Source organism: Nycticebus coucang, chromosome 2 (assembly GCF_027406575.1).
Source record: "Nycticebus coucang isolate mNycCou1 chromosome 2, mNycCou1.pri, whole genome shotgun sequence".
Lineage (NCBI taxonomy): Eukaryota > Metazoa > Chordata > Mammalia > Primates > Lorisidae > Nycticebus > Nycticebus coucang.
The window spans coordinates 102,926,180-102,941,148 of NC_069781.1; the positions used below are offsets into that span (position 1 = coordinate 102,926,180).

At 34.7% G+C, this 14,969-nt stretch overlaps 1 protein-coding gene across 1 annotated transcript in view; it reads left to right on the plus strand.

Annotated features, from left to right (window-relative positions):
- LOC128597965 (POTE ankyrin domain family member A-like) overlaps nt 1–14,969 on the plus strand; it is a 198,815-nt gene that overhangs the window by 133,045 nt on the left and 50,801 nt on the right. Inside the window, exons 10-11 of the mRNA XM_053608334.1 lie at nt 6,628–6,769; nt 8,264–8,350. Coding sequence (XP_053464309.1) covers nt 6,628–6,769; nt 8,264–8,350 — 229 coding nt within the window. The remainder of the gene's footprint in view (nt 1–6,627; nt 6,770–8,263; nt 8,351–14,969) is intronic.

A 14,969-nucleotide genomic window follows, 5' to 3' on the forward strand; every position in this document is an offset into this window, starting at 1 on the left:
GGGTGTCCAAATGTTTTTTCTTTTCTGCCCCTGATTTATACTATTTGTCTTTAGAACATCTATTCATGTATAGTCTTATGGTAAGTGATTATCCATTCAGAATTAGTTCAGAAATGGAATATGCTAATGTAATTAGACATGCAAATGATGACCTAAAAGTTAACCTATCACACATAAAGCAGTATGAACTAATAAAAATACCCTAATCCATAATCAATAGAGTTTAAACATTTTTTGTTGATTGTACATATATTATTTTGTTTTGTTTGTTGTTTTTGAGTCTCAAGCTGTCGCTGTGGGTAGAGTGCTGTGGCATCATAGCTCACAGCAACGTCAAATTCTTGGGCTCAAGTGATCCTCTTGCCTCAGATTTTTTCTTTTTAGTAGAGACGAGATCTCGCTTTTGCTCAGGCTGGTCTTGAACTCATGATCTCAAGCAATCCCCCACCTCAGCCTCCCAGAGTGCTGGGATTACAGGTGTGAGCCACTGCACCCAGCTGATTTTACATATATTATAATATTTTTGCCAGTATCATCATGAATAAATGTGATTTTGGTAAGGTACTCTAAGATTTAATCATGTATAGTTAATAGCTATTTAGATTCTGGGCTGAAGGGGAAGATTTTATTCATGTACAGTAGAAAAGCAAACTGTTGTTAGTCTATCATGGATTATTATGTTTGCATTGTAATGTTTTAAAGTAAACAAACTGTGTTTCCTTGTGCCAACCTTGTCATTGACATGTATTGTGTACTCAAAAATACACAAATACTTATTTGTGAATGAGTATTTGTTGAATAGATGAATGAATCATTGTTGATTAATTTCTCTAGAAAACTGTGTTAACTATAGTAATTGTTGTTAATTTATTGAAAATAGGTTTCTAAAATTTCCTAGTTATAAAGTGTTTTATTTTTTAAAATTTTGTAAGGTTCAGAAATTATTATTTATCATTATAGCCAGAAATAGAATGATGATATTGATTAATCTGCTCTCATATAGCTTAAAAACACCTGAAAATAAATGCTACTTCACAGCATATGATGAAACACATGCTTTGGAGCCAGAATTCTTGGGTATGAATGCTGGGTCTGCTACTAACTAGCTGTATGGGCTTGGGCAAGGTACTTGGCCTTTCTGTGCCTACTTTCTTCTTTCATAAAATACCTAAGATATTATTAATGCTTACCTCACAGATTTGTTTGAGGATTAAAATGAGTTTAATAATGTACTACAAGAAGAATGCCCCAGAGGAATGGAAGCCATACTAGAGAATATTATAAAAGAAAATTTCCCAAACATCACCAAAGAGTCTGACACACTGCTTTCAGAGGGATATCGGACCCCAGGTCGCCTCAACTCTAACCGAGCTTCTCCAAGACACATTGTGATGAACCTGTCCAAAGTCAAGACAAAAGAAAAGATTCTGCAAGCTGCCAGGAGTAAGCGCCAGTTGACCTACAGGGGCAAATCCATCAGAGTGACCGCAGACTTCTCTAATGAAACTTTCCAAGCAAGAAGACAATGGTCATCTACCTTTAATCTACTTAAACAGAACAATTTTCAGCCCAGAATTCTGTACCCTGCTAAGCTAAGCTTCAGAATTGACGGAGAAATCAAATCATTTACGGATATACAAACATTGAGGAAATTCGCCACAACAAGACCAGCTCTACAGGAAATACTTCAACCTGTTCTGCACACTGACCACCACAATGGATCAGCAGCAAAGTAAGAACTCAGAAATCAAAGGACAAAACCTAACCTCCACACTGATGCAAAAGATAAAATTAAGCAATGGACTCTCACCAAATAAGACGAATAGAATACTACCACACTTATCAATTATCTCAATAAATGTTAATGGCTTGAATTCCCCACTGAAGAGACATAGATTGGCTGACTGGATTAAAAAACACAAGCCATCCATTTGCTGTCTGCAAGAAACACACCTGGCCTCAAAAGACAAATTAAAGCTCCGAGTCAAGGGTTGGAAGACAATTTTTCAGGCAAACGGAATTCAGAAGAAAAGAGGAGTTGCAATCTTATTTTCAGATACACGTGGATTTAAAGCAACTAAAGTCAAAAAAGACAAAGATGGTCACTTTATATTGGTCAAGGGAAAACTACAACAAGAAGACATTTCAATTCTAAATATTTATGCACCCAATTTAAATGCTCCCAGATTCTTGAAGCAGACCTTACTCAGTCTGAGCAATATGATATCTGATAATACCGTCATAACAGGGGACTTTAACACACCTCTTACAGAGCTGGACAGATCCTCTAAACAGAAATTAAACAAAGATGTAAGAGATTTAAATGAGACCCTAGAACAACTATGCTTGATAGATGCATATAGAACACTCCACCCCAAAGATAAAGAATATACATTCTTCTCATCACCCCATGGAACATTCTCCAAAATTGATCATATCCTGGGACACAAAACAAATATCAACAGAATCAGAAGAATTGAAATTTTACCTTGTATCTTTTCAGACCATAAGGCACTAAAGGTGGAACTCAACTCTAACAAACATGCTCAAGCCCACCCAAAGGCATGGAAATTAAACAATCTTCTGTTGAATAACAGATGGGTGAAGGAAGAAATAAAACAGGAAATCATTAACTTCCTTGAGCATAACAACAATGAAGACACAAGCTACCAAAACCTGTGGGATACTGCAAAAGCAGTTTTGAGAGGAAAATTCATCGCTTTAGATGCCTACATTCGAAAAACAGAAAGAGAGCACATCAACAATCTCACAAGAGATCTTATGGAATTGGAAAAAGAAGAACAATCTAAGCCTAAACTCAGTAGAAGAAAAGAAATATCCAAAATCAAATCAGAGATCAATGAAATTGAAAACAAAAGAATCATTCAGAAAATTAATGAAACAAGGAGTTGGTTTTTTGAAAAAATAAATAAAATAGATAAACCATTAGCCAGACTAACTAGAAATAGAAAAGTAAAATCTCTAATAACCTCAATCAGAAACGATAAAGGGGAAATAACAACTGATCCCACAGAGATACAAGAGATCATCTCTGAATACTACCAGAAACTCTATGCCCAGAAATTTGACAATGTGAAGGAAATGGAGAAATATTTGGAATCACACCCTCTCCCTAGACTTAGCCAGGAAGAAATAGACCTCCTGAACAGACCAATTTCAAGCACTGAGATCAAAGAAACAATAAAAAAGCTTCCAACTAAAAAATGCCCTGGTCCAGATGGCTTCACTCCAGAATTCTATCAAACCTTCAAGGAAGAGCTTATTCCTGTACTGCAGAAATTATTCCAAAAAACTGAGGAAGAAGGAATCTTCCCCAACACATTCTATGAAGCAAACATCACCCTGATACCAAAACCAGGAAAAGACCCAAACAAAAAGGAGAATTTCAGACCAATCTCACTCATGAACATAGACGCAAAAATTCTCAACAAAATCCTCGCCAATAGACTACAGCTTATCATCAAAAAAGTCATTCATCATGATCAAGTAGGCTTCATCCCAGGGATGCAAGGCTGGTTTAACATACGCAAGTCTATAAACGTTATCCACCATATTAACAGAGGCAAAAATAAAGATCACATGATCCTCTCAATAGATGCAGAAAAAGCATTTGATAAAATCCAGCATCCTTTTCTAATTAGAACTCTGAAGAGTATAGGCATAGGTGGCACATTTCTAAAACTGATTGAAGCTATCTATGACAAACCCACAGCCAATATTTTACTGAATGGAGTAAAACTGAAAGCTTTTCCTCTTAGAACTGGAACCAGACAAGGTTGTCCTCTGTCACCTTTACTATTCAACGTAGTGCTGGAAGTTCTAGCCAATACAATTAGGCAAGACAAGGAAATAAAGGGAATGCAAATGGGAGCAGAGGAGGTCAAACTCTCCCTCTTTGCTGACGACATGATCTTATACTTAGAGAACCCCAAAGACTCAACCACAAGACTCCTAGAAGTCATCAAAAAATACAGTAATGTTTCAGGATATAAAATCAATGTCCACAAGTCAGTAGCTTTTGTATACACCAATAACAGTCAAGATGAGAAGCTAATTAAGGACACAACTCCCTTCACCATAGTTTCAAAGAAAATGAAATACCTAGGAATATACCTAACGAAGGAGGTGAAGGACCTCTATAAAGAAAACTATGAAATCCTCAGAAAGGAAATAGCAGAGGATATTAACAAATGGAAGAACATACCATGCTCATGGATGGGAAGAATCAACATTGTTAAAATGTCTATACTTCCCAAAGCTATCTACCTATTCAATGCCATTCCTATCAAAGTATCTACATCGTACTTTCAAGATTTGGAAAAAATGATTCTGCGTTTTGTATGGAACCGGAAAAAACCCCGTATAGCTAAGGCAGTTCTTAGTAACAAAAATAAAGCTGGGGGCGTCAGTATACCAGATTTTAGTCTGTACTACAAAGCCATAGTGGTCAAGACAGCATGGTACTGGCACAAAAACAGAGACATAGACACTTGGAATCGAATTGAACACCAAGAAATGAAACTAACATCTTACAACCACCTAATCTTTGATAAACCAAACAAGAACTTACCTTGGGGGAAAGACTCCCTATTCAATAAATGGTGTTGGGAGAACTGGATGTCTACATGTAAAAGACTGAAACTGGACCCACACCTTTCCCCACTCACAAAAATTGATTCAAGATGGATAAAGGACTTAAATTTAAGGCATGAAACAATAAAAATCCTCCAAGAAAGCATAGGAAAAACACTGGAAGATATTGGCCTGGGGGAAGACTTCATGAAGAAGACTGCCATGGCAATTGCAACAACATCAAAAATAAACAAATGGGACTTCATTAAACTGAAAAGCTTCTGTACAGCTAAGGACACAATAACCAAAGCAAAGAGACAACCTACACAATGGGAAAGGATATTTGCATATTTTCAATCAGACAAAAGCTTGATAACCAGGATCTATAGAGAACTCAAATTAATCCACATGAAAAAAGCCAACAATCCCTTATATCAATGGGCAAGAGACATGAATAGAACTTTCTCTAAAGATGACAGACGAATGGCTAACAAACATATGAAAAAATGTTCATCATCTCTATATATTAGAGAAATGCAAATCAAAACAACCCTGAGATATCATCTAACCCCAGTGAGAATGGCCCACATCACAAAATCTCAAAACTGCAGATGCTGGCGTGGATGTGGAGAGAAGGGAACACTTTTACACTGCTGGTGGGACTGCAAACTAGTACAACCTTTCTGGAAGGAAGTATGGAGAAACCTCAAAGCACTCAAGCTAGACCTCCCATTCGATCCTGCAATCCCATTACTGGGCATCTACCCAGAAGGAAAAAAATCCTTTTATCATAAGGACACTTGTACTAGACTGTTTATGGCAGCTCAATTTACCATTGCCAAAATGTGGAAACAGCCTAAATGCCCACCAACCCAGGAATGGATTAACAAGCTGTGGTATATGTATACCATGGAATACTATTCAGCTATTAAAAAAAATGGAGACTTTACATCCTTCGTATTAACCTGGATGGAAGTGGAAGACATTATTCTTAGTAAAGCATCACAAGAATGGAGAAGCATGAATCCTATGTACTCAATCTTGATATGAGGACAATTAATGACAATTAAGTTTATGGGGGGGGAAGCAGAAAGAGGGATGGAGGGAGGAGGGTGGGGCCTTAGTGTGTGTCACACTTTATGGGGGCAAGACATGATTGCAAGAGGGACTTTACCTAACAATTGCAATCAGTGTAACTGGCTTATTGTACCCTCAATGAATCCCCAACAATAAAAAAAAAAAAAATAATGTACTACACTTAGAATAATGCATAGTAAGTCCTAATAAAGCTAACTAATACCATCATAACTAATATTGTTATTAAATAGGGTTTCCCTCATAAAAGGATGCAAATAGTACTTTCCAAGTAGATTTTGATGCCAGTTAAAGCTTGCTTTTATTGAAAAGGACAATCACACACAGAAAAATCCTGGCATATTTCTACCAAATAATGCAAGCATATGTAATGTTATGTTTTTCCTGTTGCTTTGACTGTAGGAAAGTTTGTTCTAAATTTAATTGTTGCAGTATTATTAGTAGTACATTTTCTTTGTCCTTTACTTTTATTTTTTCTGTTTATGGTTCATTCCTCTTCTAGAGAATTATTGTATTATACATTATGTGTAAAAAAAGATCTGTAAACTTTATGAATAAAAGAAATAAATTATAATTACAGAGATTTTATATAAAAACAATAGTTTTAGATATTCATTGTACTTTACATATTTGCTATATGTCTAAAAGGGTTATTATTATTTTTTTAGGCCTGCCAAGAAAACATCTAAGCAAAAGAACAAGGTACTGTAAAAAATAAACAAAATATTATTGTTTAAAAATGTTATAAAAGGTAAAGTAGAAAAAATAGAGACTCTTGTTATAAAGACATTTACTTTGAAAAAGTGATTAAGAAACAGTAGCTGTTGACAAAGATATAAGTTTTTTTAAGAAGTACCTGTGTTTTGCTTATGCAAAAAGATGGTACTTCTGTACAGTCAATATATGCTATAGATATTTACAGTGTTATTTACTTCATAGGTCAAAAAACAAATATATGCTGTGGATGACCTTGATGACTTAAGTCAGTCATCTGAAACATCCTCAGAGGATGCTGAGTTGTCTTCCTTTAATTATGAGAAGTTTATGTTGCAAATTGAACAACTTGGAATGGATTGTGAAGGTAGGACCATTGCATAAATAGAAGGCCTGCTTATGTATCCTAGAGTAACATGAGCACACATTGTTTAGCATGGTACTGGAGGGCACTGGTGTGTTATAGTGATAATCATCTCAGAAATATGCTTTATGTTGAAACAGTATGAGAATGAGTATGTGTTGTACTCAGCCAAAGGGCTACTGATAATTCCACCTGGCTATCTTGGTGTGAATGGCACTCCTAGTGTGTTTGTTGACTCTGCTTGTCTCCTATGCCTTTACCCAAGGTCAGATTACAGGTGCCCTCAACTTGGAATATGCAAGTATCCTAGAACTGTTTCCTCTGCAACCCTACCTTTTAAAATAATGGTCTACTCTGCTACCATAATTGTTATGTTTTGAAAAATTGAGATTTGATCATTGTACTCCTTTGCTTAAAACCCAGCTATTACTTCTCGATGTCATAAGCTTAAAGATCTCAGTTCTCTAGTGTTATTCTGCATTATCCATACCCTTCTTTCTCCCTGTGTCCCAGCCACTGGCTTACATGTCTGCTCCTGCAATAAGTAGCATTAGTGAGGTATAACCAATGTATGATAAACTGCACATAAATAAAAGGTATACTTTGATATGTTTGGCATAGGTCTATCTATACATACGAAGCCATCACCATTGTTAAGATAATTAACACATCCATCACCCACAACAATCTCCTCATGCCCCTTTAGGAAACTGCTACATTGGTTTTCCAAAGTAATTGTACCATTTTGCATTCCCATCAGAGGTATATGACAGTTCTATGTGCTCCATATCATCACTAACACTTAGTATTGCCATTTAAACTTTATTTTTAACCATTCTAATGGGCATGTGTATTGTGTATACCATCTTGGTTTTAATGTGCATCATCCTAATGACTATTAATGTTGAGTATCTTTCCCATGTGCTTATTTGCCATCTGTATATCTTCTTTGGTAAACTCTCTTTTCACATCTTTTATTATTTAAAAAATTAGGTTGTTTTCTTATTGGTTCATTTTTAAAGTTCTTTGTATATTCTATATAGTATTCCTTTATTAGCTATTGTTTTCATGAGGATTTTTTCCCAGTTCATGTCTTGACATTTTGTTCCTTTAATATTATCTTTTGGACAGCAGAAGTTTTTAATTTTGATGAAGTCCAATTTATCTCTTTATTCAGTTATGGATTTTGCTTTTTGTGTTGTTTGTAAGAAATATATACCTATCACAAGGTCACAAAGATTTTCCCCTATGATTTCTTCTAGAAATTTTATAGTTTTAGGTCTTACATCTTTGATCCATTTAGAGTTGACTTTTGTGTATGGTAGGAAGTATGGGTTCAAGTTCACTTTCTAGATGGATGTCCAGTTGTTCCAGCACCTTATATTGAGATGGCAATCTTTTCTGCACTGTATTGCCATCATACTTCGTCAAAAATAAGTTGGGTATGTATGCGTGGGTCTGTTTTTGGACTCAGTATTATATTGTATTGATTTACAGATGCTTCTCAAATTACAATGGGGTTATGTTCTGATAAACCCATTTTAAGTCCAAGTCCATGTAGTACCCCTCAAAACTCACCAGAAGGTAAAGGAAACATAAGATGAGCCATCCTAAATTGGGGACTGTCTGCATTTGGCTTTCTTTGATATAGGTTGAGCATTACTGATCCCAAATTCCAAAATCTGAAATACCCCCAAATTTGAAACACTTTATTGCCAACATGATATTACAAGTGGAAAATTCAACATCTGACTTCATGTACACAAACTTCACTTTATGCACAGAATTATCAAAAGTATTATATAAAATTACCTTCAGGCTATGTGTAATAATATGCATAGGAAGCATAAATGTATTTGTATTTAGACTTGGGTTCCATGCCCACAATGATGTGTATGCAAAAAATCCAAAATCTGAAAAAAATCCAAGACTCAAAAACACTTCTGCTGCCAAGCATTTAGGTGATACTCAACCTGTACCAGTATAACACTGTTTTATTATAATTTTATGTTAATTGTTGGAATTAGTCCTCTACTTTTGTTCTTTCTTCAGGGTTATTTAGGCTGTTCTAGATCCTTTACATTTCTACATGAATTTTAGAATCAGCATGTCAATGCAAAAAGCTGCTAGCCTGCTGAGAATTAAATTAGAACTGTGTTAATTTATGGAAAATTGACTTCTTAGCAATAATAAATCTTTCCACTCTTGAAAAAAAAACTCATCATTTTTGTAGGTCATATTTAATATTCTTATAATACTTATTAGTTTTTTAGTGTACATGTATTTCTATATTTTATCAGATTTATCAGTATTTAACTTTTATATAACAGATGATATTTTTAAAATTTGAATTTGATTGTTCATTGCCAGTATAGAGATATACAATTGATTTCTCTATTTTGATTTTGTTTTCTCCAACCTTTCAAAATTTATTGCAATTCCATTAGCTGTTTTGGTTGATTTAATCAGATTTTGTATGATTGACAAAACTTTGTCAAACCACACTCAAAAAAAAGGCACTAATATTTTAGACCTGTGGCAATATAGTCTCTGTTACTGCTCATCAGTTCTGGCATTGAAGTATGAGAGCAGCCACAGACAATGCACACACTAATGAGTTTGGCTGTGTTCCCATATAATTTGACTTACAAAAAACAAGAACGTTTCCCAACAGGTTGGAGATTACCCATGCCTATTATGTTACTATGTTTGTGAATAGAAACAGTTTTGCTTCTTCCAAGCTAGGTGCCTTTTATTTTTTTCTCTTGCTTGACTGCACTGGGTAGTCTTGTTTTTCTGTTTTATTGTTTCATTTTTGATGCTGAGGAAAGGTAGTGAAGGCAGACAGTCCTTGTTTGTTCCTAATCTTATGGGGAAAACTTCAGTCTTCCATCATGACACATGTTAGCTAAAAGTTTATCATAGATGCTCTTTCTAATGTTGAATAAATTCCTTTTCATTCCTAATTTGCTGAGAATTTCATATTTTTAATCAGAAACAAATATTGATTTTTATTAAATACCTCTATATACTAAGGTATTCATATGATTCTTCCCTTTTAGTTTGTTAATGTCGTAAGTAATTTTTTAAATACTATTTTCATTTTATTTAATAGACAAAATTGTACATATTTATTATATACAACATGTTGTTTGAAATACATATACATTGCAGAATGACTTAATCTTGCATAGTAACATATGCAATACCCCCAAAGACTTAGCATTTTAAAATGATGAGAACACTTAAAATCTCTCCTAGCAATTTTCAAAAACATGATACATTGTTATTGACTATAGTCATCATGTTACCAGATCTCTTGAACTGATTTCTCCTGTCTAAATTAAATTTTGTATACTTTGATCATCACTCCAGTACCCTATCCCTCCCCTGGACTTTGCCAACCATAATTTTACTCTTTACTTCTCTGAGTTTAACTTTTTTTTTTTTTTTGAGACAGAGTCTCAAGCTGTCACCCTGGGTAGAGTGCCATGGCGTCATACCTCATAGCAACCTAGGATTCAAGTGTTCCTCTTGCCTCGGTTTTTCTATTTTTACTAGAAACAGGATCTCGCTTTTGCTTAGGCTGGTCTCGAACTTGTGAGCTCAAGCAATCCAACTGCCTCGGCCTCCCAGTGTGCTAGGATTGCAGGCATGAGCCATAGCGCCTGGCCAAATTCAACATTTTTGGATTGTACATATATGTGAGGTCATGTATTACTTGCATTTAGCATAAGTTTTAAGGCTCATCATGGTTAATATATAAAATATAATCTTCATCATATACCTTTTGAATAAATATCTGAGTTAATTTTAGGTGTTTGGGATATTTTATTTATTCTTGAATCTGGAGATTTATTGCTTGTTGCAGAAAAGAGAGAAGACTGGCTCATTCTCATGTATTTTAAAATGAAGATGTTTTAATTTGATCTGCATTTCTCAATTCATACTTGGTGGTCCTCAAGATTACCAGTAATTTTTTTTATTTTTTATTTTTATTTCATATTGTTATGAGGATACAAATAATTAGGTTATATTGTTTGTGTTTCTAAGATAAAGTTCAAGTTGCAATTGAGCCCTTCACCAGAGGGTATGCTGTATAATCTTACATTATGCACATTAGGTGAGAGTTTACCAATCCCCCTTCATCCTCCCTTTCCCTAACCCCCAGTTGAATATAATTGTGTTTTTCTCTTGTATGGGTGTGTGGTTGTTTACCTAATAGCTTCATATTAGTATTGAGTATATTGAATACTTGCTTTTCCATTCTTATGATACTTTATTAAGAAGAATGTTCTTAACTCTATCCAGGTAAATACAGAAGATGTAAAGTCTCCATTTTTATGGCTGAATAGTATTCTATTATATACATATACCACAGTTTATTAATCCATTTGTGTGTTGATGGGCTGATTCCACATCTTGGTGATTATTGATTGAGCTGCAAGAAACATTCTAATGCAAATGTCCTTATGATAAAATGATTTTTTTTTTCTTCTGGGTAGGTAACTAGTAATAGGAGTTGCACCATCAAATGGCATGTTTACTTTTAGGTCTTTGAGGATTGTCCATACTACTTTCCACAGAGGTTGTATTAGTTTCCAGTCTCACCAGGGTAAAAGTGTTCCTGTCTTTCCACGTCCACGCCAGCATCTAAAGCTTTGGGATTTTGTGATGTGGGCTGTTCTCACTGGGGGTAGGTGATGTGTCAGAGTGGTTTTGATTTTCATTTCTCTGGTGATTAGGAATGATGAGCATTTTTTCATGTATTTGTTGGCCATTCATCAGTCTTCTGTTCAAGTCTTTTGCCTTCTTGTAAATGGGAACGATTGCTCTTTTCTTGTTGATCAATTTGAGTTCTCTCTGGATTTTAGTTTTTGTCAGATTCATAGCATGCAAATATCTTTCCCATTCTAAAGGCTATCTATTTACGTTAGTTGTGATACCCTTACCTGTGCAGAAGCTTTTTAGCTTGATCGTGTCCCATTTATTTATTTTTGGTGCTGCTGCAATTGCCAAAGGGGTCTTTTTTATAAAATCTTTTCTGCTGATATTGTCAAGACTTTTTCACATACTTTCTTCTAGAAATTTTTTTATTTTGCATCTTAAATTTAAATCTTTTATCCACCGTGAGTCAATTTTTGTAAGTAGTGAGAGGTTCAGGCCCAGTTTCAATCTTCTACATGACTAACAAGTTCTCCCAGCATCACTTATTACATAGGTATATGTATGCTTTTGTTTGGTTTATCAAAGATCAGACAATGATACGTGGCTTGTTTCATCTTTAGGTTTTATTCCATAGGTCTATATCTCTATATTTGTGCCAGTGCCATTCTGCTTTGATCACTATAGACTTATACTATATAACCTGAAGTCTGGTAATACGATGCCTCAAGATTTGTTTTTATTTCTCAAAATTACATTGACTGGTTTTTTTCTGGTTCCATATGAAATACAGTATTATTTTTTCAAGTTGTTCAAAGTATGATGTTGGTGCTTTGAAGGGGGTTGCATTAAATTTGTAGATCACTTCTGGTTGTATGTACTTTTTAACAATGTTGAATCTTTCCAGCCAAGACCATGGTATGTTCTTTTTGTTAATGTCTTCTGCTATTTCTCTTTTCAGGGTTTTGTAGTTCTCTTTATAGAGATCTTTCACACCCTTTGTTAGATATATTCCTAGGTATTTCATTTTCTTTGAAGCTACTGTGAAGGATGTTGTGCCTTTGACTTGATTCTCAGATTGACTACTGTTGCCATATATGAAGGCTATTGATTAGTGCACATTGATTTTGTATCTTGAGATGTTAGTATGTTCCTTGGTCACTTCCAGAGGTTGAGAGCCTGGGGTTTTCCAAGTATAAGATCGTATCATCAACAAAAAGCTAGAGTTTGACCTCTTCTGTCCCCATTTGAATACCTTCGATATCCTTCTTTTACCTGATTGCATTGGCTGAAAATTCCAGCACTGTGTTGAATACAGGAGTGGACATCTTTGTCTTATTCCAGTTCTAAGTGGAAATGCTTTCAGTTTTACTCAGTATTGCAGTTCAGTATGGTATTGTGGTTTTGTTGTAGATGGCCTCTATCAGCTTAAAAAATGTCCCATCTATACTATTTTCTCAGGTGTTCTTGTCAGAAAGAGACTTTGTTGAATGCTTTTTCTATGTCTATTGAGAGGGTTATATGGTCTTTGTTTTTGCTTCTATTTATATGGTGAAATATGTTTATGAATTTACATATGTTTAACCAAACTCACATCCCTGGAACAAAGCCCACTTGATCATGTTGTATTATTTTTTTGTAATGTGTAGCTGTATTCTGTTTGTTAGAATTTTATTAAATTTTTCTGCATCAATGTTCATTAATGATACCAATCTGTAGTCTTTCTTTGTTGTTGAGTCCTTTCCCGGCTTTGCTATCAGGGTGATTTTGCTTCATAGAATGTGTTGGGGAGGATCCCTTCCTTCTTTGTGTTTTGGAATAGGTTCTGCAATAGAGGTTTGAGCTTCTCTTTGAAGGTTTGGTAGAATTCTGTTGTAAATGTATCTAGTTTAGGACTTTTCTTTTTTGGAAGATATATTATTGTTGTTGCAATTTTAGTGCTTAATATTGGTCTGTTAAAATTTTTGACTTTGTTCTCGTTGAGTTTAGGGAGGTGGTGTGATTCCAGGTATTGGTCCGTTTCCACCACATTTTCAAATTTCTGAGCATGGAATTATTTGTAGTAATCAGTGATAGTCTTTTGTATCTCTGTGATATCTGTTCTTATTTCCTCTTTTTCATTTCTAAATGAAGTTATTAGAGATATTTTATGTTTCTGGTTAATCTGGCCAAGGCTGTATTGATTTTATTCATCTTTTCAAAGACACAACTTTTTGTTTTGCTGATTTTCCAAATGGTTCTTATGTTCTCTATTTCATTTAATTCTGACTTAATTTTAGTTACTTCTTCTGCTTGGTTTGGGAGTGGATTGCTCTTCCTTTTCCAGCTCCTTTAGATGGTTCATTAGGTTGCCCTTTCTGTTCATTGAATGTGGCCTTTTAATGCAATAAGTTTATTTTAGAACTGCCTTTGCAATATCCCACAGGTTTTGATAGCTTGTGGATTCATTGTCATTTTGTTTAAGAAATCTAATTTCCTTCTTTATCTCTTCCCTGATCCAGCTCTTGTTCACCATAACATTGTTAATTTCCATGACTTAACAAGGGATGAAAGTTTTTTGTGGGAGAGTTCTACCTTTATTCTCTTATGGTCTAAAAAGATACAAGGTATAATTTGCATTCTTTTACTTTTACTGAGGTTTAATTTGTGTCCTCAAATATGATCAATTTGACTGGTGAGAAAAATATATACACAATAGTTTTGGGGTCGTATGTTCTTTATATGTCTATTAAGCCAAATTGTTGTAGGGTTGTGTTTAGATCTCTTGTTTCTTAGTTTACTTTCTACTTAGAGGATCTATCTGGTTTTGTTATGTTGAAGTCCCCAATTATTATCATGTTATAGGAAATCATATTGTTCAGATCAGTTAGGTTTGTTTTATATATCTGAGAGCATTTAAGTTGGGTTGCATAGATGTTTAGGATTGAAATGTCTTCATGTTGTGTGTGTTCCCTTGACCAGTATATAGTGTCCATCTTTATCTGTCTTTATTTTTGTTGGTTTAAATCCAATTGTATCTGCAAAAAAGATTGTAAACCCTGCTTTTTTATGCTTTCCATTTGCCTGTAATATTCTTTTCCATCTCTTTACCCAAAGTATTATTTCATCTTTAGAGTTTAGATGTGTTTACTAAAGTCAGCATATAATTGTCTTGTGCTTTTTTATCCAGCCAGCCAGCCTATGCCTTTTCAGTGGGGAATTCAAGCTCTTCACAGTTATTGAGAGAATTGACAAGTATGGTGGAGTTATGTTTGACTTGTTTTGTGGAGGTCCATTGCTTAGATTTGTCTCTTATGCCATTGTGGAAGCTAGGCTTTATCCTTTTATTTATAGGTGTCTTTAGTTTGCTGGTGGTCTATTCTTCTGGTCAGTGTGAAGAACAGGTCTGTGTACTTCCTTCAGAGCTGGTCTCCTTTTGCAAATTTCCTCAAAATTTGCATGTTGGTAAAATTTCACCATCACAAATGAAACATAGTTTAGCAGGATACAGAATCCTGGGCTGAAAATTGTTTTGTTTAAGAAGATTAAAAACAAATGA